General features: G+C 38.7%; 1 protein-coding gene across 6 annotated transcripts in view; it reads right to left on the reverse strand.

Moving 5' to 3' along the window:
- PDE4D (phosphodiesterase 4D) overlaps positions 1–24104 on the reverse strand; it is a 1371497-nt gene that overhangs the window by 303515 nt on the left and 1043878 nt on the right. Inside the window, exon 1 of one of the 6 annotated variants that reach the window (XM_040977575.1) lies at positions 22314–22524. The exons of the other annotated variants lie outside the window; for them this stretch is intronic. Within the exon in view, the coding sequence (XP_040833509.1) occupies positions 22314–22402 (89 nt within the window). The 5' untranslated portion in view covers positions 22403–22524. Of the gene's footprint in view, positions 1–22313; positions 22525–24104 lie in introns of those variants that run through there. 6 annotated transcript variants of the gene reach the window in all.

Consider the following 24104-nt stretch of genomic DNA (forward strand, 5'->3'; position numbering starts at 1 on the left):
GAATTCTGATAATTACAGAAAATGTCCTGAGTAAGGTCAGGCCTACGGTCTGAATCTCCTGCCTCTCTCTCTCTCTCTGAACTTCCTACCTTCTCTTTTGCATTTCCCAAGGACAACCCTTGGTTGTAGATGATAACCTGTCCACCAGGAAGCCCTGTGCTTTAGCTGTCTGGTACACAGCACAGCCTCATTCGATGTTCATTCTGTTTATTCGCCGCTCAGCTCATGTGAGGATGCAAATATTCTAGGGGGAGAAGGAAGTGTTAACTCACATTTCATGTTTCATTCACACATTTAGATCTTCTTTCATTTTTTTTTTTCATAATCTGCAGTGAGCACATTCTACAAAGAATATAGAACTCACAAAGGCTTTGGCTTTGAGAAGAGAAATGCAAAGGAATACAAAAAAAAATGGGGAACAGAAAAAGATAAATATCTCAAAAAGTGTATCAGTCCTAGAGTACCTTGGATCCCCGCTTATCCCCCCCAAAAGTAGGGTTAATGATATCTGCTCTTACCAGTTAAAAATCCGTCACTCTACTGAACCAACAAACCCTGAATTCAACAGTTCTTTGATAGATTAAGCTTGAATGATTCGTAATTGCCAATGACTAGCTTTTTGTAATTTTTTAAATAATCTTTGAGAACATAAGGATGCTTGCACAAGTGAAAGACATTCAAGAACTTCCTTCTTGAATGAGGACATTTGCAACTATTGATATTCACAAATAGTTACCATTTAGGGAATTTCTGCTAAGTGTCGAGAACTGTGCTAATGACTTCACACGACTATCTCAATTCCCATAAAATTCCTGGAAGTTTGATTTTTGTAATTTGAATTTACAGGTGAGGACTGTGATGCTGAGAGAGTGTACACAACTGGAATGTGGCAGAATCAGTGAATAGATGATATATTGCTCTGATCTGATTCCAGATCCAGTGCTATGCCTACCCAGGGCAGCAGTTGAATTCAACAGGATCTATTCACACTTTCACTGGAGCATACAGTATAATTTCATATCAGATTTTGTTTCTCCAATTGAGTCTTGGGGAACTGTGCGTGGACATGAGGAAATTGTAAAAGGTTATGTGGGCATTAGCTTAAACTTAAGAATGCGTAGGCAGACCTCCCATTTTGTGTTGCTTTCCTTTTTATCACCCTGATTCTCTTGTTTCCATGACTATAAACGGTTTCCTTTGGTCACAAGCAAGGATGCTGTGGAGAAGACATTGGGAAAACTCAAGGGTTAAAATCCATGACAACTACTGTTTTTTTGTAAACACTGAAGATGGCTTCTCAAGAATTCTTCAAAGTTTCCCTGAGTCTGAAATGCCTGAAAAACTGTTGCTTCTCACAATAATACCATCCAAAGCTCTGTTATTCTACAAATTGCATGCCTCATCTGATGGTTACAACCAGTTTTTTAACTGGTAAGATCAGATATCATTCATCCTACTTTTTGGGGGAAAAGTGGAGATCCAACGGCAGAAACAGAACTATAAACCGACACCTAAGTTCTGAACCCCAGCCTGTCACTACTTCAAGCAGAGCAAAGCAGCCCAACACTTTCTTTGCAGAAATAGTTTTCATGATGAACTAAGTTTGCACAGGAAATCTAAGGGCTCAGCAACCTCACACTTTTGTTTAGTGCATCTTAGGACTCTTTTATGTGTCAAACTAAAGGTCCTGGCTATCTGAAGAATTGGCTGAGCTGTCTTGGGAGACAAGCTGCTATTAGCTCTTCCATGATTATACAGGTCATGTCTCTAAATTACTTTTGTCTGTGAGGAAGGTAAATGATATTTATTGAACCTGAGAACATGAAAGGGTGGCCTACAGGAAAGGGTGTGGTTAGGACATCATATTGGAACTCTGGTACAAGTTGGCACAGTTTAAGAGGCCCCAGGGAATAGGGTAAGATCAGAAGCACACTTGCACAAATACCTGATTGGAAGAGGGCATTCAAGGTACCACATTTTAGATTCTGTCTTAAATTCTTGCACGTCCCTCACCTACTTTAAAATGTAACTTTAAAAAATAATTTATTTATTTGAAAGGCTGAGTGACACAGAAAGAGGAAGACAGACAGACAGACAGACACACACACATCTTTGTTCTAGTTACTCAGATACAAATGCCCATAAAAGCTTTGGCTTGGCTAGGCTGAAGCCAGAAATCTGGATTTCCATTCAGATCCACCAGTTGGACAGGACAGGAAGGACTTAAGCATTTGAGCCTCAGTTGCTGCCATTCAGGTGCAGCAGCAGAAGATGGACCGGAAGTGGAGTAGCTGGGACTCAAAACAGGTAATTCCCATATGAGATGAGGAGTTCCCGACTGAGGGCTTTAACCAGTGTATCACAACGCCCCCTCCCGTGCAATAGCAACTTTTAAAGAAAATCTGTTTTCATGTTCTCCAGTGACATTATCAGGACAGTTCATAGTAAAAAAAAAATACTTTCAGAAAATTATGTCCTCAAAATAGGTTTTGAAACTTTTTGTCTATTATACAAACAGTGCCAACTTGGAACCCATTTAGGTTTTTAAAGGTGATACTGGTGAAAGTTAAAACTACTGAAGTTCAAATGCATTGTTTTTCTAAGAAGTTATAGGGACTGGGGATTCATAGAGCCGGTGGGCCACGCAGAACTGAATTTCCCGTAAAGCGCAGAGGAGCTGTGGGGTCTTGAGTGTTACTGAAATGTTCAACACCTCATTGTCTCTGCTTCACAGTTCTGAGATCAGGAAAAGTCACTACATGAAAAGGACATGGAGTTGTGGGGGAAGATTGCATCATATCCTTGACATCTTGGCAAATCTTAGAATACACAAGCAACACTCTAGCATCTCCATTTCCCAAAGATAAAGGCAAGACCTCAACGGTGCTTTTCACCTGTTACTTTACAGAAGGTATGTAATCTTCATGTCTTGTCTTGGACCTCATTTCCCTTCATAGCTTCATCTTGTGAAAGTTTAGTTCTTGCATGAGAATGATTTTGAGAAATTTTCAAATTTTATTTTTTCCCTCTGAAATAAGTACATGGTAAACTATGGTGGACTTGTCCATAGAATTTGACCTTATCATGTTAAATTCTATACTTTCCATTACCTCTCTGAAAAGTTTATCATTATTTTAAATGTTTTATTGTTTTGGTCACTGGTACTTTGTAAATCAGTGTTGTGGTCACTGGTACTTTGTAAATCAGTGTTGTCCAGAAATATGTCACCCACAAATGGAAGTCATATATTTAACATTACAATGTAATTTTACCTTTTCTCTCATCCATATAACAAAAAGTTTTTTTTTTTAAAAAAAAAAAAAAAATTGGGGCCTGGCATGATGGCTCAGCGGCTCCCATCCAACTCTCATCCATCTCCCATCCAGCTCGCTGCTTGTGGCCTGGGAAAGCAGCAGAGGATGGCCCAAAGCCTTGGTGGCTCTGCACCCGTGTGGGAGACCTGGAAGAAGCTCCTGGCTTTCAGGTAAACTTAGCTCCTGCCACTGCGGCCTCTTGGGGAGTGAACCCATGGATGGAAAGTCATTCTCCCTGTATCTTTCTTTGTAAATTTGTCTTTCCAATAAAAATAAGTAAACCTTTTTACAAAACACAATGTAAAGCTAATTTTCACAATACAGTTTGCTCCATCATATATTACTATTTAAAATGAAAACTGAAAGCGAAAATTACTAAGCAGATGTCTTTGACTTTTGTTCACACTAGCATCTGAAAGACTCCATGCATTTCACACTACCATGCTGTATTTGCCTTAATCGCAATTCAAGAGCTGTGCCTTGTGGCTATTTAATTGCACAGTGCAGGTCTAAATTGGTCAGCTTTCTTCTAGAGGTTATTTCTCTGCACAGACACAACAGGTTTATCATGACAGAATTGCTGCCTCTGCAAAGGAGAGTAGAGAACCAAAATCACTAGTGATAAAGACACTGGGTCATCTATAGGTTCAGTGAATAATTAAGTAACTTGAACTTTCATAGGTGTTCTGTTGTACCTGGGATCAAATTGCTACCTGTCACGTGGCATCTCTGTTTCTCATAAAAGTAGCAACCCAAACTATAGAAATCAAGGGGTTATTTTAATGGTTTTCCTAATGAAAACAGGAATAGTAGTGACTGGAATATTTTAGAAAATTAAATTATGCAAATTTATTATGAGCAATCCAAATTTCCTGGAAATGCTATTTATGCATTTATGTAGAATCACATACACATACATGTATATATTTGAATATACACAAACATGAACCTATGGATGTATGGCATAAATTCCATTTATGCCATTTATTTTAAAAGATCACTAAGCTGGTGATCTCTCACTAAGCTTTCCTCCTTTTTTACTCCCAATACTGAGCATTAGATTAAAGCCCAAAATTGGTATTGTTTGGCTGCTATACTTATCTTCAATTGAAAGCAATTGATAGACTATTGTTGAAAAACATGACAGCTAACATGAGCCAACTGCAAACCATATGCCAGGCACTGGTCTAACAGCTATGCATGTATTATTCTACTTCACACTTTATAGCACTCTAAAAAAACAAGCAAAGAGGCAACTGAAGCAGAATATATCTAAGAAATCGAGTGGATTTTCTCTGAGGCACCAGTAGAAGCCTTGATCTGAGTTCAGGAATCTGCTAGATCATGGAGCTAAACTATTTAAGATAATGATTTATTGATTCATCTGAATTAAGTACTTAAAAGCAGTTCCTCACATAATGATTTTACATGTTGCTGGAAAGTTTAATGAGGAAGAATATTGTAAATACATGTTTTGAAAACTTAACATAGGTTCATTTTATGTCAAGAAACATCCAAGCAAAGCCTGGCTTCATTCCTTATCTCTGACAAATACCAGAATCTGCAACCCATGGCGCCTCTTCCTGTATCAGTCCTTGAAACTCTGAATGCTAAGAGGTTGTGGTCTTCTGGGTCTTGAGGGATGAAAAAATACTCACTGCCTTTGGTTTGTGAATATCCATATTTGGACTTGCTCCTGCACGCAATTCCAACTAGTACTCCTATCTTTCATATTTAACTTGAAAGTGATCGAATTATTTTAATAGTAGCTAAATATTTGTTTCAGTAGTATGACAGCTTAAATTATTAATCATTTCATGTTAATCCATTTGGGAGTTAGTGTCAGGGAATTCTCTCTTGCAATTCCAGAATGTATAATATAAACTTATCATTACAGGTCTTCATTTTCCTACACTGCATATTTTTCTGATTTGAAAAATATTTCACAAATAAAAATTGTAATATATTTATGGTGTGCAACATGACATTTTTGTAAGCTAACTAACATGTGTATCATCATTTATTTGTAGTAAAAACAATTAAAATCTATTCTCTTAGCAATTTTAAACTATAAATCTATAACTGTTTTTAACTACAGCCACCATGTATATAATAGATTTTAGTATTCCTCTTATCTAACTGAAATTGGGTACATTTTGACCAACATGTCCTTGCTTCCCCAGTCACTTCTTTCCCATTAGACCATGCTAGCCAGCCTTTTATTCTGTGTTTAAGAGTTCACCTTTTACAGAATCCATTTGTGAGACCATGTGCACACCCTCTTTCTAGCTCGTCCTTCCTAGCATTCAACCTTCCTATTAGCAACAGGACTGCTTTTGAATGTTCACCAGTCCTCACATATACCACATGTATCAGAGCATACAGTGCAGAGTTTGGAATTTCACAAGCTTAGCAGATCATATTGACTCAACATACATCGGTTGAATGATTGAATTGCTTCTGCACTCTTGAGGACATTGAACTATCCTTTGATCTTTAGTGGGCTTGATATTAAATTTTAAAACTGCATGTTTGATATATGGTGAAATATTGAGGTATACTTCCTGGGGTATTCATAGTCTTAGAAAATCTTTTTAGTGCCAGTTCCACAATGGTACAAGCATGTAATAATTATGTAGACTATACACACAATTTCAAGTAAGAAGAGTGCAAGCCTGAGAAGTTTAGTAATTTACCTGATCTTGTATAATTAGTTAAGAGTGGACATTTACTTCAGCTGATCAAACCATGTCAACCCTAGTGCAGTTCCTGTTATAATTACCATGTGAATGTGATATAAGGATAATGTTGTATGCTGTGACTTCATTTATGATAATATAGAAAATCAGGACTAAAATTAAGACATTGCATTTTACGTGGTGAATTACTCAGGAAGCGGTAAATCAATAACTCCTGATACTGGGATGAACATTATCCCTTCACACAATATGGAAAATGGTTTATGGGGAAGATTTTTGCCCTCAGCTACACTAATAAAAACACTACAGTCCTTCTGTAGCAGTGACTGTAAACCAAGAGAAATCCCAAAACTCACTGGCAGCACGTCCCTCTCTTTCCTAGGTTCACCATTACAATGGGAAGGGCTGAGGAAAAACACTGGGACAGTGGCCACGCTCACTTAGTGATTCCACTTTTAGCAAAACTCCATGATATCCTAAGTGGTTTGAGATGTTAGCCTTCTCCAAGTACAGAAGATTCTTATGGAAAAAGATATTGATACATGGAATCAGGACTTAGCCTCAATCTTAAATTCTTAGGTATCTTGAGGTTCTTCCTTTATGGTTTAAGTCACTCTCAGAACCCCAAGAGCCATTGGCTCACTTTTTTGTAACAAGAGCAGATGAAGCAGCAAATACATTCTATATATCTACAGCGGAAAATCAGCTCGTATTTATTCTCTTATCCTTCACACCCACCTTTTCTCTTAACCCTGCCTCCTGACTCTGTTTCTGCTAGTTGAACTAGTAGAAAACAATGAAAAATTCTAGATACATACTTTTAAAAAGTTAAAATGATTGCCCTTATTGTTTAGATATTTTCTTCATTCCTTTTTGTATCACATTATGAAATTTCTTACTACATTAAACTGAATTGGGATTCCACACAAAGGATGCCAGTTAGGGGCCAGTGCTGTAGTGTAATAACCTACGCCTCTGCCTATGGTACCAGCATCCTACATGGGTGCAGGGTCCTGTCCCAGTGGTTTCACTTCCAGTCTAGCTGCCTGCTTACAGCCTGGGAAAGTAGTGGAGAATGGCCACAGGCTTGGGCCCCTGCACCCATGTGGGAGGCCCAGAGAGAAAGCTCCTGGTACATGGCTTCAGATTGGCTCCACTCCAGCTGTTGCAGCCATTTGCGGAGTAAACCAGCCGACAGATCTCTCTCTGTGTCTCTCCTCTGTAACTCTGCTCTTCAAGTAAAATAAATCTTTATAAAGAAAGCTGCCAGTTCATTTTCGAATGACTTCATGTAGATCCAGTCAAATGAATCTCATTTACAAAACCTACTCTATCTGAAAAATTCACCTTCACACAGACAAAGCCTTTGCTACTCAAATTATGGTCCAAAGGCCAGCTGTATCAACATTTTAGGTCTCTAAAAGATATACAGTCTTGGGCCCGGCGCAGTGGCGCAAGTGGTTAAAGGTCCTTGCCTTGCACGCCCGGGATCCTGCGCTCACTTGGGGAGTGAATCATCGGACGGAAGATCTTCCTCTCTGTCTCTCCTCTCTGTATATCCGCCTTTCCAATGAAAAAATAATAAAAAAAATAAATCTTTAAAAAAAAAAAGATATACAGTCTATTTCCCCTACATTTACTCCGCCCAAGTCCGTATTGTACAGAATCTTCAGAACTTCATATGCACATTCAGGTTGACAGGATTGATCTGGGTTAAGAAATTTCAAATTTACACAATGTGTTTTTCTCTGCACTAGAAGTGCACGTTTCTGTTCAATAGCTGATCTAGGACATGCTAGATAATAACTCAAACATCACATGATGGAAGTAGATATTGAACTTCAAAAGAGAAAACAACAACAAAAAATCTTTGGTCCTTTACTAGTTTCTTTCTTCTTAATATTTATTTTATTTGAAATGTAGAGTTGTAGACAGAAAGAGAGACAGAGATTTTTCCACCTGTAGGTTCATTCTTCAAAGGGCCACAACAGATGGAGGTGAACTGATCCAAAACCAGGAGCCAGGACCAGGAGCTTCCTGGGTGTCCTCAAGTAGGTCTACAGTCCTAAGAACTTGGGTCATGCCCCACTGCTTTCCCAGGCCATAAACAGAGAGCTAGAACCAGCACCCATTCAGGAGGCTGGCACCAAAGGCAGTTATGCTATGCACTTGCCCATGTTCCCCCCTCATTAATTTCTAAACGAAGTGACTCTATTGTAGAAACTGTGTACTTTTGCCAAATTTCATTCTTTAAATTATATGTGTAGTAATAAAGCTATATTATCATTTCCTGTTAAGGAAACTCTAAAATACACTGATGTAGTTCATGTCTGTCCCCTCTCATTCCCCAATATTTTTGAAAACCATGAAACTGAAGTTTTAAAGCTTCAAAAGTTAGTGCCACAGTTATCACACATGCAACATTTACCCAGATACCATCCAGAAACCAAAGATCACATTTTGACAATGGTAGAAAATGACCCTACTTCAACGTACTGACTTGATAAACCCAAAGTCATAGCAATATCACTTATCAATTTATGATGAGCCTTAGGGGAGGTGAATCCAAAAGAAAATATAATACTACCATGATGTTGACCTAAGACATTAAGGAAATAGTGACACACAGGGAGAAAAGAATAAAGGCAAAAACTCCTTTTTATGTGTGGTGGGGAAAAAAAGCTTTATAAAAACAATGGACACTTAATACATCAAGATTTACATGGCCTAAGGTGGGACGGTTCAGCAAAAGTTTCCAAAAAATCACTTTAACATAATGTGTAGAAGAGAGACTCTGATTTAATGTGAGAACATGAATGTACAGCCAGAACTAAAAGTAGGAGATAAACACTTTAAATAGAGTGAGAAAATTCACTGGCATAGCGCGCCAAGATTTTTGTTGGATTGGAAGATAGATCTGGATAGTCTTACAATTAAAATCACATACTTAAAAGGGATAGAGGCTAATTAAGAGGCAAAACTTTACCTCTGTATATCAAGTTCCCCACTGTAGTCATATTGTTGACAAACTACTATTCATTATGGATAGAAACAGAATGTGGATGGACCCGGCTCAGTAGCCTAGTGGCTAAAGTCCTCGCCTTGCAGGTGCCGGGATCCTCTTTGGGCACTGGTTCTAATCCTGGCAGTTCTGCTTCGATCCAGCTTCCTGCTTGTGGTCTGAGGAAGCAGTCAAGGATGGTCCAAAGCCATGGTACCCTTCACCTGTGAGGGAGACCCAGAAGAGGTCCCAGGCTCCAGTTGTTGTGGGCCACTTGGCAAGTGAGTCAGTGGATAGAAGATCTTTCTCTCTGCATCTCCTCCTCTCTGTATATCTGACTTTCCAATAAAAATCAAATAAAATCTTAAAAAAAAAAAAAGAAACAGTCTGGATGGTTGACTATTACCCATTCTATTCCCTGGAAAACATACTTTATAGATCAGAAAGTCTAACTACATAGATAAAGGCACAATGGCCTCACTATTATTAGGCAATCATTTATTAAGATGCTGTCATTGTAATGGAAAACTTACTGACCTGTGTTCTGGTAAGGTTGTAGGAAGCTGGAACACTACTTTATGGGCTACAAAATTAGTAGAATCAGTTTGGCAGTATCTCCATAGACACACATGATTTGTATTCCCAAAATTGTACTCCCTGGGAAATACTCTACTTGTGTGGATGCATACAAATCCACACACAGGACTGTATGCTTGTTTATGAAGTAACAAATGAGAATGTTCATAGCATTTCTAATCACAACATAGCAGTTTCAACTACAACACTCAAATATTATCAACAGCAGAATGATGAGTAAACTGAGATATTCATTCAATGCAATACTCTGATCAGAATGAAGAAACTACAATCATACAATATAGATTATTCTCAGAAATACAATATTGATTAATGTCAAAAATACTGATATTACATAATTTCTTTCATATGAAGTTTAAAAAAAACAGGCAAACAAAACTATTCTTAGAAGTTGGGATCATAGTTACCTTCTGATGTGCAGTGATTCCTAAGGAGGCATTCCTGTGAGTTAATAATATTCTGTTTCCTGATCTGGGTACTGGTTGTACACAGGAATATATATATATATATTGTAAACAGGTGGGCCTAACAGTTAAGATGCTGTTTAGGGATCTGATGTTGTGGTATAGCCAGCTAAGCTGCTGCTTCAGATACCAGCATCCCATCTTGGAGTACTGATTAGAGTTATGATGCTTCAACAGCTTATTCAACAGCTAGTTCATCAATTCACATTCTGATAACGTACCTAGGAAGTTAGTATTATAAACACAATATAAACACAAGTGTATATCTATGTACACACACACACACAAATATTTTTAAAATATGCTGTTCGAGACACCAGTCTCCTGTATCCTTGGTTCTGGTTCTTGATTTTACCTTCTTGCCAAGGTACAGCCTGAGAAGCAGAGAGCGAGGGTTCAGATAACTGAATTTCTGTTACCCATGTGCGAGACTCAAACTGAGTTCTGCTTACCAGTTTATCCCAGACCAGCACTCTAGTCCTTGCTTCCAGGCTGTCTTTGGGCTTGTGGGGAGGGAGCCATGGGATATGAGCTTTATAAATTCTCTTTTAAACAAAAAATAGTAGCTAAATATGTTCCTGCTCACTTAGTGGTGTATTCACACTTATAATCACATGTGAGAGCATCACAGCGCACAAAGGATTAATTACAAGTAATTTAACAAAGAAATAGAGACTTTTTTATCAGCACTGGTAAGATGAGATACCTTTATGTTTAAGTCACAAAGAGCTAAAGCAAAAATTAAGCTTGAGAGAGAGAGAGAGAATTATATCTGCACAGTGTTTATGGCAATAGAGTGTTATAATTGTTCCATCCTATTATTAGGATATATTATTTATTTGTATATGAGCTTAATTTGGGAAGCTAGAGGAGGATCCTCAAGCACCCACTGCCTACTCGTTCTCCATTCAGATGCCTACAACGACTGGGCCGGGCACAATCTAGGACCTGGGAGCTCAGTCAAGGCCTTCCCTGTGGGTGGCAGGAACCTGAATCCTCACGCCATCACAAATGCCTCCCTTGGTGTGGGACTGGGGCCAGATGTTGAATCCAAGCACTCTGAAGAGGGACATGGGACCCTAAAATGTTATTCCAACTATCATTAAAAAAGTTAACAAATTTTTATTAGCAGTTGTTGTATATGTTGATGGTGTACAGGGTCACATTTTAACTATGCACACAGTATGCACTGATCAAATAAGGTAATGAATTATTATTACTATATGATTGGAAACTAGAAGCTCCTTTCTTTCATTTGATCAAAAATATATAATAGTTACTCTGAACTATTATCACCCCATTATCTAGGTAACAGTGGAATATATTCCTTTGATCTAACTCTGGGGCCCACTTATCCAACCTTATTTCTATTCCCTAGCCCACCTATCTTTACTATTGTATATTCAGATGAGAGTTTTTTTTAGCTTCCACATATAAAGGAGAAAAAGCGGTATTGTGTTTCTGTATCTGTTTTATTTTGCTTAACATAATGACCCCATTTCATCGATGTGCTACAAATAGAGCAATTCATTCTTTTTATGTCTGAATATATTCCATTGTACATTAACGTCCTATTTTCCTTATTTAGTCGTGTGTTGATGGATAACCTGGCTAGTTGTATGTCTTGTGAAGAATGCTGTAACAAACATGGTGGAGACATCTATGTCATTTCTTTCAGCCGTATGGGAAACAGTGGGATTGTTAGATAATGCACTAGTTCTATGCTAGCCTTTTCTTTTTAAAGGAATCTTTAGGTATTAAGCTGTTTTAATTTTATGATTTACATAATAACTTATTTCATTGGCCAATTTCTTTCTTCCCTCCTTTGACACTTCTCAAAATCAGACTGTTCTGTTGCTTAGTATCTCAAACCCTGTGAGAAACCTGATTCTCCTGACCCTGCATTCTCACACGCGGTTGGGAAGCAGCAGACCGAAGAGCCACTGCATGGGTCTTCTTTGTCCACTTTCATGGGTGGCCCCGAGGACACAAATGCACCCACAAGTGGCAATGCCACTTGTAGTCCCTCAACCACTTTGGCTCAGGGCACTTGAACTTTTTAATAAGGGACAAGCAAAGCTCCAGAAAGCATCAAGTCTTCTAGGAAACATAAGACATGAGACAAAACAGCTGTTTAAGCAATGACGTGTTTTCATTTTTTTGTTTCAAGTGTAATCAAGGCAATAGCATTTCATGGAACTCGAAGGGGCATGTTTTGGTTAAATATAACCTACAGATAGAAGAAGGTTCTTTCTTTTTGTTAGGTTTTTCCTTCCCTAAAATGACCACCCTTTCACCAGAGAGTGTACTTACGTCATTGAATTAATGTGATTCTCAACAGGACATAAATCTTCCCTTTGGATGAGAACACGAATCACATAGCCAATTTTTCACTCTTTCTGTAAACACTACTATTTTGCTTAAAGAAAAATTCCTGAAAATCAAGGACACTCTATAGTTAAACCTTTCTTCTCAGTCAAACTACCTTATTATCCAATATAAATAAATTCTATTACATTTCTCTATCCATAACCTCTATCCAGTGGTTAGTCCACAAATCAATTAAAGACAAGTTAATTGCCAACAGGGATCAGGTGACAAGCATTAGAAGCATAATATTTACAGGCACCATCCTAAAAATTTATGTGTCAGAGAAAAGTTTGGTCTGGTTAATTTTCCATCCAGTGGAAGACCTAAAGTGTATATGCTTTACTTTTGAAATTCAAAAAATTATCACATAATTATTCCTTGTTCATGACATCTGTGCTTTGCAGGCAAATATAAACAGATATTTCAGCAAAGGGGAAAAAAAGTATCACAATAGTTACAGCACTGAGGTCGACTGGTATCTTCTAGTGAGTTGTTATTTTAATATCATCTACATGCAACTTTTTAAAGAGGATTGAAATTGTATGATAGAAATTAGGGGGGGATTTTCAAAAAGTGCATGGAAAATGCATGTATGAAAAAAATAATGCATGCTTTCAAAATTCTGGGACCAAGATTAACTTACTTATCCTTCTATTTTCACAAAACTTTTTGAAAGATGATTGTATGTTGTAAACTATTCTTCTTCCATCTCTTTCATTCTTTCATTCTTCCTTTCTGCTCTGTTGCTCTCTCTCCCTCCCTCTCTCTCTCTCTCTCTCTCTCTCTCTCTCTCTCTCTCTCAATCCTACTTGTATGTTTACAATAAAAGACAAGCAAATGTAAAGTCACGTAAGACATGGAGCCTGAACTGATGAAAATAAAGCCAGTATGAGATCAATATCATTCTGGTTCCCTTGATTCGGTACAGTTCTAAGCTATGGCTGCTCTGCATTGGTTGTCTGGGATGCTATTTTACCTGACACACACATACACTGTCCTTTGTTTTATGAAGATGCCCTGAATACTCCACACAGAACAACCCCCATTCATCCCAGTCCTGATTTGTTCGCAATTAATTTGCTTATTTTCTGCCTCCTTCTCCTAGAATGTGAATTGATGAGCCCAGAGACCCTCTGCCCACTTCAATCCCTGCTCTGTCACTGGTAGGAAATGAATGATCTGAAGTGACTCATGAAGCATCAGGCACATGGTGGGCTTGAACATTCTGTATCACTCAGTGAAAGCTGACCTATTTCTCAGCAGTATGCATATGTGAATTTGTTGGTAGACCCTGAGAATACTAAATATGAAAGAATACAAGTTTGTAGTTAGATGAATTGTATTATAACAATGGTAATAAACATTCAAAACTCTTAAAAATAAATTGACAGTATGTCACTATAATCTATGTTGATGAGTCTAATTACATTTAACAGGTCTGTGTGGTGGAAATAGTTTCCATGTTGCTAGGTACTACTTGCCAGCCCCACACATGGTGATATGTGCAACTTAAAACTGGCCTGATCAGAGATTTTTTGGCACAGAAATCAGCAAATACTAAAAAAAAAAAAAAAAAAAAGATCTTTTCTATTTTTTCCTATCGAGAGATTACTGCTATGATTTCTCAGTGGCCAGGGCTATCATAAGAATTTAGCAAGTATTCTATGAATGAATGTACTGACTTTTTATATTATGATGACAGTTGAGTATTTTATTCATGGGCATAGTAGTTGTTACTTTGGTAATTTGCTTCTTTGGCCCAGCACAAACCTTCACATTTTAAGTAACTGCTATAGCTCTGTTTTCTTAAATGTGGCTTATAAACTTGCTGTCTTAAAATGGCCCTCTTTGTTATTTGGGTAATTGTCATAAAGTAATATATATTTACTCTGTTCATAAATTTATCTTTTCTCTTAAACATTTCAGTTGTTTCCTTCCCAAATAATAACACTATGAGCTGTGACATAATATCATTTGACAAGTTTTAAAGCAGCATATGTGCCTCCCCTGGGATTTTTTTAATTGTTATGATTTAAATAACTCTGGGTACGTATGCAGCACAGCCTTTCAGAAACTTGCTTCATCCACTTATAGAAGCTTGCAAAGGTCTTCAGTTACAGTAGCAACAAAAGATAGTAATTAACCCTGGGAGAGTGATAAGTGAAAGCAGCAAGCGGGTATTTGGCCATGCGAAGGTGCATGACAAACAACAGGTTCTCCAAAAGCAGGGGAAGTGCACAGAGCCAAACGTTTCCTCTTTTCTAAGAATGCCCTCTCTCTGTTCTCTTCAGGCCAGACATTAGTTGGGTCATAATGTCAAGAAAATATCTCTTAAAATTACTCAACAGGGCTCTTTCACTTCATGACTGCAAGAAAAGTTACACCACTTAAAAACCAGAAGGTTAGCATTATAAGAAAGAAATATATAAACGTTATTAACTGATTGTTAAATTTTGATTCTTACATCTGTTATATATTTTGAAATTATACACATTTTTCCATATTGTGACTGCCACCAATACAATGAGATAGCTACTGGTATCACTACCACTCCTCAGCAATGGGAAATCTCTCTCCTGTCACCTGGAGGTCTTAGATTTCCTGCCCACACACAGTGCTATGCTGGTCTATGACTCACAGGTCACTTTTTACCACCAGTACTTTCACACTAATTGCAGTAGTTTGGGTCTTTCTGTCCATGGCTTCCCCATGAGCTCCCCAGAAGACACACAGAACCTACAAACCGTATTCCTTCTCCATCCCTGTTTCTGGACTACATGGATAATGTGACTTTCCTTTCACTGAGATAAGTTGTGCTACTGCATTTACAAGAGTTACAAAGTGGATCCTCCCTATCAAAGACTCTATTATAGCTGTTAGTGGAAGTTGTTTTAATGCTTGTGAAAGAGCTGAGCTGAGTTTTGCATGCAAGCCTTCCTATTAATCAGAAATGCATCTCTCCAGGTTTCCCAAGTTGTCCCTTCATGACTCTTGTACTCTCCTCCAGCCAACAAACAGTAGTGGGCTGCAAGCAACTTCCCCCCCATTGCCTTACTGTGGGCATTGGAGTTTGGTGGGAATGTGTACTGACATGGAAGTGAGTTTTCACCTGGGTTCTTGCTCAAGCAGGGCTCTCTCAAATTGTATGACCTTGGGGACAACTCAGTGACTTCAGCTCTTTAGTGTAAGATGAATGACTTTGAGCAGATGAACCCATAGGTCACTTCATCACTAACCTTTTGTTCCCATGAATGTGTCAAAAGGAAGCAGAATGTTCTAATGCTTTGTCAGGGATCTGAAAACATTTCCTAATAGGATTAATCATTCAATACACATACTTTAGGTGCCTGTAATGTGCTGCTCTTCCAGGCACTGGCTCTACAGAAGGGAAAAACAAACAAAAATCACTGACATTCCAGTATTATTAAGAACTGGCATTTATTTTGATGATAGCTGTGTGCCATTTTTACAGGGCTAACACGTTAAACCTTAAAACACTTCATTTTACAGAGGAGGAACATGAGGTCCAGAGTTAAGTAACTTGTCCGATATCTCATCCTTGTAAGTGGTTGGAAATCTGAACCTCACCCGCATGGCTCTGGATCCAGCCAGCTCTCGGCCATCACTGAATTGTCTCTATCCAAGGTGAGCCTGTTTGTATGTTCAAGATGCTAAGAAGGTAATTGTTGACAAGCCAGCAATATCATACTATTTTGTAGCCAAGAGGAGTCCTCAGGATGACAGCTAACCTCTAAGTGCATTTGACAAAAGGAGCATGACAAATTTTTTCAAATAAGAATGCCGTAAAGGCAGGCCTGCATTTCTTTAAATGTTTTCATTTTATACGCACAATGGCCCTATGATGTATTCTTGTTTTCCATTTACAGACATAGAAATGGCTCAGGAGGTTAGGAAAATTGCCCAGATGAGAAAGCAGCATTTGGCTTTCAATTTGGTCTATTTGGCAGTTAAGCCAAATTCCTCCTCCTACATCATGCTCTCTTCCCAAGTAGTGTGCAGTGATTATTATTCAGATTATCTCTATTCTTAGGTATAAAGGTCGCTGAGGAGGGTAGATGGTTCTTTTATTGTCAACTTAGTCTATATCACTCACAGTTTAGAACACCATTAAATCTACTTTAATAGTGCAGATCATGCCAATACAATGAATAAGCAAGGCACAGGATGAAGTTGACCTCTTTAGCTCTGGGAATCTTCCGGCTCCTCTGAACAGCTGGGCAGGGAATAGTAATTTGGCAGCAAAATCTGATTATGTGACCAATGTTTTTGGCCAGTTGAAGTGAGCCAGATGGAATGCTATAAAAACATACCCCAGTCTGCATAAAGTTGACTAGCAGTGTCCTTTAAAAAAAATGTTTAACTTAAGGAGCATTTTTCTTTGATGCTCTTACTTAATACTATTGTCAGTTCATATCATTTAGGCTGAAAGACAGGTTAAATCTTAGTACATTTATATTTTAACTGAACTCTCAGCCCTACTCCATGTGCAATCATAAAATGTTCTTTCTTCAGGAAATGACCGCAAGATCCACAGAGAAGGATGGTAATTCTGGTAGGATCATACCCCTCACATGGAATTCCTCCTCGTGTCACAAATGGGGATATGGTTAGGAAACAAGAGTTGAGGGGAAGGTGACTGTTGAGAAGTCTAGAGTCTTCGAACGATTGTCAGAGTTCATTCATTTAAGAAATTCTAGCTAGTCTTCTCATTGATCAAATAAAGGTGGTACTAGATTTGTCTACTGGGGTTGCTCTGGAGGATGGCATGCATGAGACAGTACGCAGACATCACACTGGAAACATTGCCTTGAACATAGCAGGTGCTCAACACACATTAGTTCTGGTTCTCCCTCTGGACTTTTTGATCACTTATGTGTATGGCCTCTGGTCCTAGAGCCTCCAATAATTCCTCCATCATTTGAAATTAATTGTGCTGCCAATTCTTGTCCTTTGCCATGAAGAATTATTAAATGTTTCTTTGTTTACTTCCATGTAGTTAGTTGAAATGTAGAGCAGCAGAGGTTGGGGGAGGAAAGGGAGAAGAGGAAACAGGAGAGAGACAGAGACAGGGAACACTCTGCTTCACTCTCCAAGTGTCTCTGAGAGCCAAGGTTGGCCCCGGCCAAAAAACAAGATTAGAATGCTATAAGCATCTTCCACCTGGGTGGCAAGGACACAAAACACCTGACATTTCACCTGTTGCCTCCTAGTAGGAAGCTTGATAGGAAGTGGAGAAACCTTGATTCAATCCAGCACTAACATGGTGTGGGGGCATCCCAAGCACTGTTGAACCTGCTTGACAATTATGCTTGCCCTGTTCTAAAGAATGGGATGAGTTGGGGAGCACTGAAACAGCAGCTACCACATCTGCCACACCTGAAAAGCTTTGAAATATAAAAATGTTAGTCAGTAAGAGGTGCTCTTGTTGTACTCAGAACACTGTATCTCAGTGTGTTGACTTGTCAGTGGTATTCATTCCCTCTTTATGATAGCACTTTCTAGGGGGGCATTATTGAATAAGAAATGCCATGTTATTAGAATAGTTCTGAGACTATGCTCTTTTGTGGTCTCTCTGTTCATGCCCACCTGCACAACTCCAGGTCACAGTTACACAGGGGATCTTGTAAGATTTCTTTCTCATCCCAGCAAATGCTGCTTTATTGCTTCACACATGGCCTGAGCAACATGTGTCACATTGAGTGCTTCTAAATCCCACACTCTTTCACTTCTTTTCATGTCGTTACTACTGTATATGATACAGCTTTGTAGATACAGCGTTCCTCCCTCCCTCCCTTCTTTCCTCATTTTCCTCCTCCCACCATTTTCCCCACATTACTACAGTAGTGTAGTCCTTTAGTAATAGTTACAAGCTTAACATTCTGCTATTTAATTGTATCATGCCATTGCATGCATAGGCAAATGTAGTATGCATCTCTACTCGTCAATAAAAGGAGCACTCTCAATGAATCAGTTAAATATACCCTGACAGTATGATACTAGATTTCCTACTCTGTTCGGTTTTAAAAATTCACTTGTTAATCCTTCTACAAAAGGTAAAAATATGTTTACTACATACATTGAATTACTGATCTGGCAAGTCTGCTAAAATGCTGGAGTTGAAGTAATTGGCAATAATGAGAGAGTTTTCTGGATTTCACTTTTGCAGTATATCCGATTCCCCTTATTAGTATAAAGGACAAGAAAACTGAAAAATACTCCTGTATCTGGACTGTCAGGTGTAATGGAATGGTCTCCACCCCACAGCTGAACAAGCCCTGGATGATTCTTTTCCAGGTCCCAGCTCCCACTCCATAATCACCACATCAAATACTCCTTTGAACATCCCCCTTGGAGAAGAGAAAAGGCAGTGAGTTTTGTGATCTGTTCTCACTGAAAACAGGACCATCTCCTGAAGATTTTTTTATTTAACATTTTCAAATAATAATGTTTTTAAAAATGCAAAATATTTCAAGTGTTTCATTAAAAAGAATTGGCAAAACTCACATTCTTGCTAAGTCTCAGCTCTTTACAACTTTCTTTCCTTCAAGATCATTTTTTTTTCAGGTACTATAGTTAGGTCATCCAATAAGAATGAACACTACTTTCTACAACCTAACAATACCATGATCATTGCCTTCTTTTTCCTAAGACAGATGTAAGAGGAGTTACTCTAAAGAAACTAATTTTCAAACAAGTGTGCCTAGCACCTTGATGATCAACTAGTGCCTCGTCCTTCAGAGCAGTCCTGTCCGTCAGAACCAGTGCCCAGTGCTACAGTGACTTCATCACATAGACAAGAGTTGACTCTCATTCTAGGACCATGGAGGAAAAGCAGAATCTCCATTATGTAACTCCCCTTTTCCCCTCTCCTCCCCTCCCTCTTCTCCCTTCTTTTTTCCTTTCCTTCTCCCTCTTCCTCTCTTCTCAATCTCTCTTTGTGCATTAACACAAACCTAGTTTAATCATTACAACTTAATTGAACTTGGCTTTATTCTAAGAATATATTTTACCTACAAAGGATGAAAATCACGCTACTGCTGAAATACTTTCAAATTTATTTTCAGCATTGTATCGATGTCTCAGATTGTACTTCTCGGGAGTCAGCACACATCAAATATATATTGCTTATGACTACTTTATTAAATAAGTCTCTAACTGAATTCTGTATCTTACAGACTTGGCTTTCCATGAGCCCGAATGCCCACAGAAGTGAGAGCAAAACAAAGAAAGAAAAAAAAATCCCAGCTGAAAGTTAAGAGGAAAACTAGAGTTGCTCATTGAAGTCCATTTGATAGTCCAAGGGGAGGAAAAGAGAAAAACAAAACACTCGGATAGACATATTTGAACATTTTGCAGAAAATAAAATAGTGCTCTTAAGCAAGCCATCTTCTAAGGGAGAAGTCTACTGAAGAAATATTGGCTAGTAGCCAGCTATTTCAATAGCAAGTTCACATCCAAAACCTCTGAAAGGCCGAGAAAAGCTTAAGTTTCCTCCATATTTTAAGAATCTTTTATATTATAGCAGAAATAAACAAATGCAGAGAGAGAAACTTAAATTATGGGGTTTTTAAATGTTTAAGTAGTTCAGCACCTCTGATTCCAGGACTGAAGTGCTATTGAGCACACTTAGGGCTCTGACGTGTGTGTGCTTCCACGTGCAGGTTTGCATGCATGTGCAAATTCTTGTGTCAACTCAGGACGTATTTCAACAGTTATGATAAAAATGTAAAGCTAACTGGTAAACATTTTCTTTTGTTATTGTCAGATACTGTTCTGCCTGAACGTATCATCTTCTGGAGGAGTGAGAGTCCCCTGTATATGTGAGAACGGGTGACCAGCTGTTGATCTCCCTAATCCCTACACTCAACTCTGGACCTATACTAGGCATGATCATAGAATAATTTTGGTTGTGTCAATAAAGACTTTATGGATTGACACTTAATGGCACTCCAGTTCTACATAAAGGAGCTTCTGACTTCCAAAAGTTTGTAGGACAAAAGAAAAGCCACATTAGGATCCAGAGTTGATGAAAACAGAACGTGTAAGTAATTGTATTAATCAACATGCAGGCAACTAATATGCAAACTAAGATGAAATAAAAGAAGAGTGATGTCTCTGAAGTTCCCCAAAAAGATGGGTCCACAATGGCTATTGGTGACATGGTCCTCCTCTCTTAAGCCTGTCAAAAAGGAAGCTTCTTAGAACTACAAATCTGAGTTATTTAATTACATGTAAAAATCATATTTAATTGTATCAATGGTGGTATTTTTGAAAAGGCCAGAACTAGACCAAAGAAACAAGAAAAGGATCTTGGCCAGGTCAAGAAGGAAAGTTCTGTAAAATATATGTGTGAATCATATGGAAGAGTTTAAACTGTATTTCTTAAGATTTCTCTGCCCAGCAGTTACATATTTATGACATCAAGAAACTCACTAAAAAATCTCCATGAACAAAAGAGACCATAAGATACAATCTGGTGGAAATATGTATAGTTATATATATATATATATATATATAGGTGATAGCACACAATTGCCTTGAGATGCAAATAGTAAACATGCAAATCATATTTAGTGGACTGTGAAGTGTACTGTAGGCACATAACTTCTAATGTTCAACCACATTTCATTAATACAAAAATCTAAACCTGATTACAACAATCATCAGTTACAAAAATATATAGCAGGGAGTTTATTTTGAAATGGAAATCATTGCAAGCGCCACATATACATGTTTCTGACAATTTATGTTTATCCCTTGTTAAAAATTGCTGGTACATTGCTACTATAGAATTTCATAATTTGATTTCTCTGATCTGATAGTTTCCTAAAAAATCCTATAATGATTGTTTTTCTGACTATCTAGGGAAAATAAATCATTCTTATGAATTATCTTAATTCAATTCTGGATATTTTCTATGGAAGCAAATCAGAGCCTATTTTAATTAAAAGTTACTATATGGTGCTATGAAGGTCTGGCAACATCAAAATGCATGGCATTTCATCTAAGAAAGACCTTTTTATGACAATTATATTTGCCTTATTTCATAATCGCTGAAACAACTGCCAGTGGCATAAACTGGAATCAATCAGAAACACAAGATTGTGAAGAACCAGTCTTTTCCTTATACATATCTAGAACATTCACACCAAACAAAAAAGAAAACCAAAGATTCTGTCATCTCTCGCTCTAGGTATTTGCTTAAAAGAAGTTAACTCGGATGCAAAATGAAGTCACTGACAATGTCCTGGAAGCATGGGATTCAGCCTGTTTGCACATGGTTTCCAGATAAAGAGATAAGTGGTTCCAAAGATCATAAATATCAGAAACTATTCTCATTGCATTCACAGCGTCCAATTCAGCAGAACAAGCTAAAACTCCGAGTAATCACTTAGAGTGTGGAGAGAATGGCAATGTTTACATGTGAAAGTTCTATAACTTTTATAAACAGTATTGCGCCATTTTCATTGATGCTGTTTGCTTATTTAATTAAACAAGAATACCTGCCTAATATTTAAAGCATTAACCTTAAGTCAGGGTGGAGAGTTTTAATGATATTAATCCAAAAGACATGAACATACATGTTGTCCAGATCATAGTAAGGTAATAGAAACTTTTTTTTTCCCTCTCAAGTTTACCACTGACTTCTCAGTATTAACTTTTAGAAAAAGTCAAACTTCCTTCTACTTCAGCAGGTTCCCATGAACCCCGACTCTTAAAAAAACATACCCTAGCGACATAACCGACATTAAAAATGAAATGCATCAACACAGGGTAAGGGTTTGTTTGCAAAGGGCCGAGACCAGAGGCACTAGTCTTTCCCCCAAGCACAATGAAAAATCAATACCTGTAGGACTTTGACAAGCGCAATCTTGACTTGGCTCTTGGAGATGGTCCTGGCACTGTGATTCCCAGAGGATCCCAGAGAAAAGCCATTTGTAAGTGGGTGCCAAGCTCCACAGGTACAGCGAAGTCAGAGGGGGTGCAGGGCCCTGGGGTCGCAGGGCTGCGTGCGGAGCAGCAGGCACTTGTAGCTGAGGGAGGGCATTTCCTCCGTGTAGTGGTATGCGCTGACAGAGAGGTGGCAGCTGGCTGAGGCAGAGCTGGAAGGGATGGCCAGGACTTCCTGCTGTATGAGTCTTGCCCTTTACGACACAGCTTGCTTCACTCAGCCTTTATCTTATTATTAATGTGAGAAACACTCCCTTGAAACTTTGTTTTTCAATAGAGGGCTGATTACACAGCGAGGTCACACACCACTCCTGATTACACATGCAACTGAAGGCAGGCTAGCTGAAGGGGGCTGAACCTTCACGTTGAGTGTGAACATTAAAAAAAGAAATAAAGGAAGTACAGGGCTCTGCTACAAAATAAAAGCAAACCATGCCTGGGATTCAGAAATTGAACAAAGATACTAAATTTCACACTGCCAGCTGCCTAGTATCATTTTCCCTGTTTCCAACTTTTCTTTGCAACGTGGACAGACATCAGTAAGAGCGAACCTTTCACAAGGACTGAATCGTGTCGACAGGACTGGTTGGCTCCCTGCAAGTCAGGGTGGGGGGAAGGGGAACAGGCAGATCACTTTCAAAGCTTTTGGCAGCCTGGCCCTCAGGGAGACGCTGCGTCACTTTGGAGCATGAACTATAATGCGCGACTTCGACAGCAGGGATCAATGATTCTTTTTTCCCCCAATTTCTATTCCCTAGAAACATTTCTCAACTCTCAGATAAATCCCTTACAACAACTGTCTTTCAAATAACATAAATGATGGAAGCCAAAGAGAGCCTTTGGATGTTTTATGGGGCCAGTGTATTTTGAGGAGGCACATAATTCAAGATACTGTACTGAGGGAGTCAAAGGACCCTGATGTCGTCATCTGTCCTCACCCCCGAGTGGTATTTAACGCTAACAACACAGTGCAATTCCATCAGTCCCTGTCCAAACACTGCCCGGTGTGTGACCTCAGCTGTATACCAAGGCATAGCAAGATTAGCCAGGCCCGCAGTGGACCAGAGAGAATTTAACCCTCTCTGAACTGGAAAATACTGACTAGTCAGTGAACAAAATAAACATCACCCTATCTGTCAAATGTTGAGACCACCAAAGCTCAGTTTCTCTCTTTCTTACCAAACAGGTCCAAAATAGCCCCCCAACAGCCATGGAAACTCAAGACAACGAACAGAGATGATGCTTGTGCCCACAACAGCATCCAGCACATCAGGAGTTTTCGAGAACACTACAGGTTGTGTATCAGCCTCGGGAATGAGTAACAGAACACACGTTTGCAGTTGCACCTCTTTGTTATCTGGTAAATAGATGCAAACAGAACAGGTGACTGATGCTGCCTCGAACAGCAGCAGCGATCCTGGAGGGGCCAAGAGCTCCAACATGGGCCCAGGCTCTCTCAATCAGCTGGTGGCATGATCCTGTTTCAGAAATGGCCTTTTCTCAGTTTTGTTTGGAGGTCTGCATTTCATGTGAGCAAAGTCAGTAGTCTCCCTCCTGGTACCATTACAGAAGGTGTCCATACTCATACCAATCTGTTCCTCTGGCATCAGAAGTTGAACTATTACCATTTCATGGCTTTAGGCAATCTAACATTCAACTGGGGGCAGTGCTTAGGCAATACAGACAC

Source organism: Ochotona curzoniae, unplaced genomic scaffold (genome assembly GCF_017591425.1).
Source record: "Ochotona curzoniae isolate NIBS_2020 unplaced genomic scaffold, NIBS_Ocur_1.0 contig_2754, whole genome shotgun sequence".
NCBI lineage: Eukaryota > Metazoa > Chordata > Mammalia > Lagomorpha > Ochotonidae > Ochotona > Ochotona curzoniae.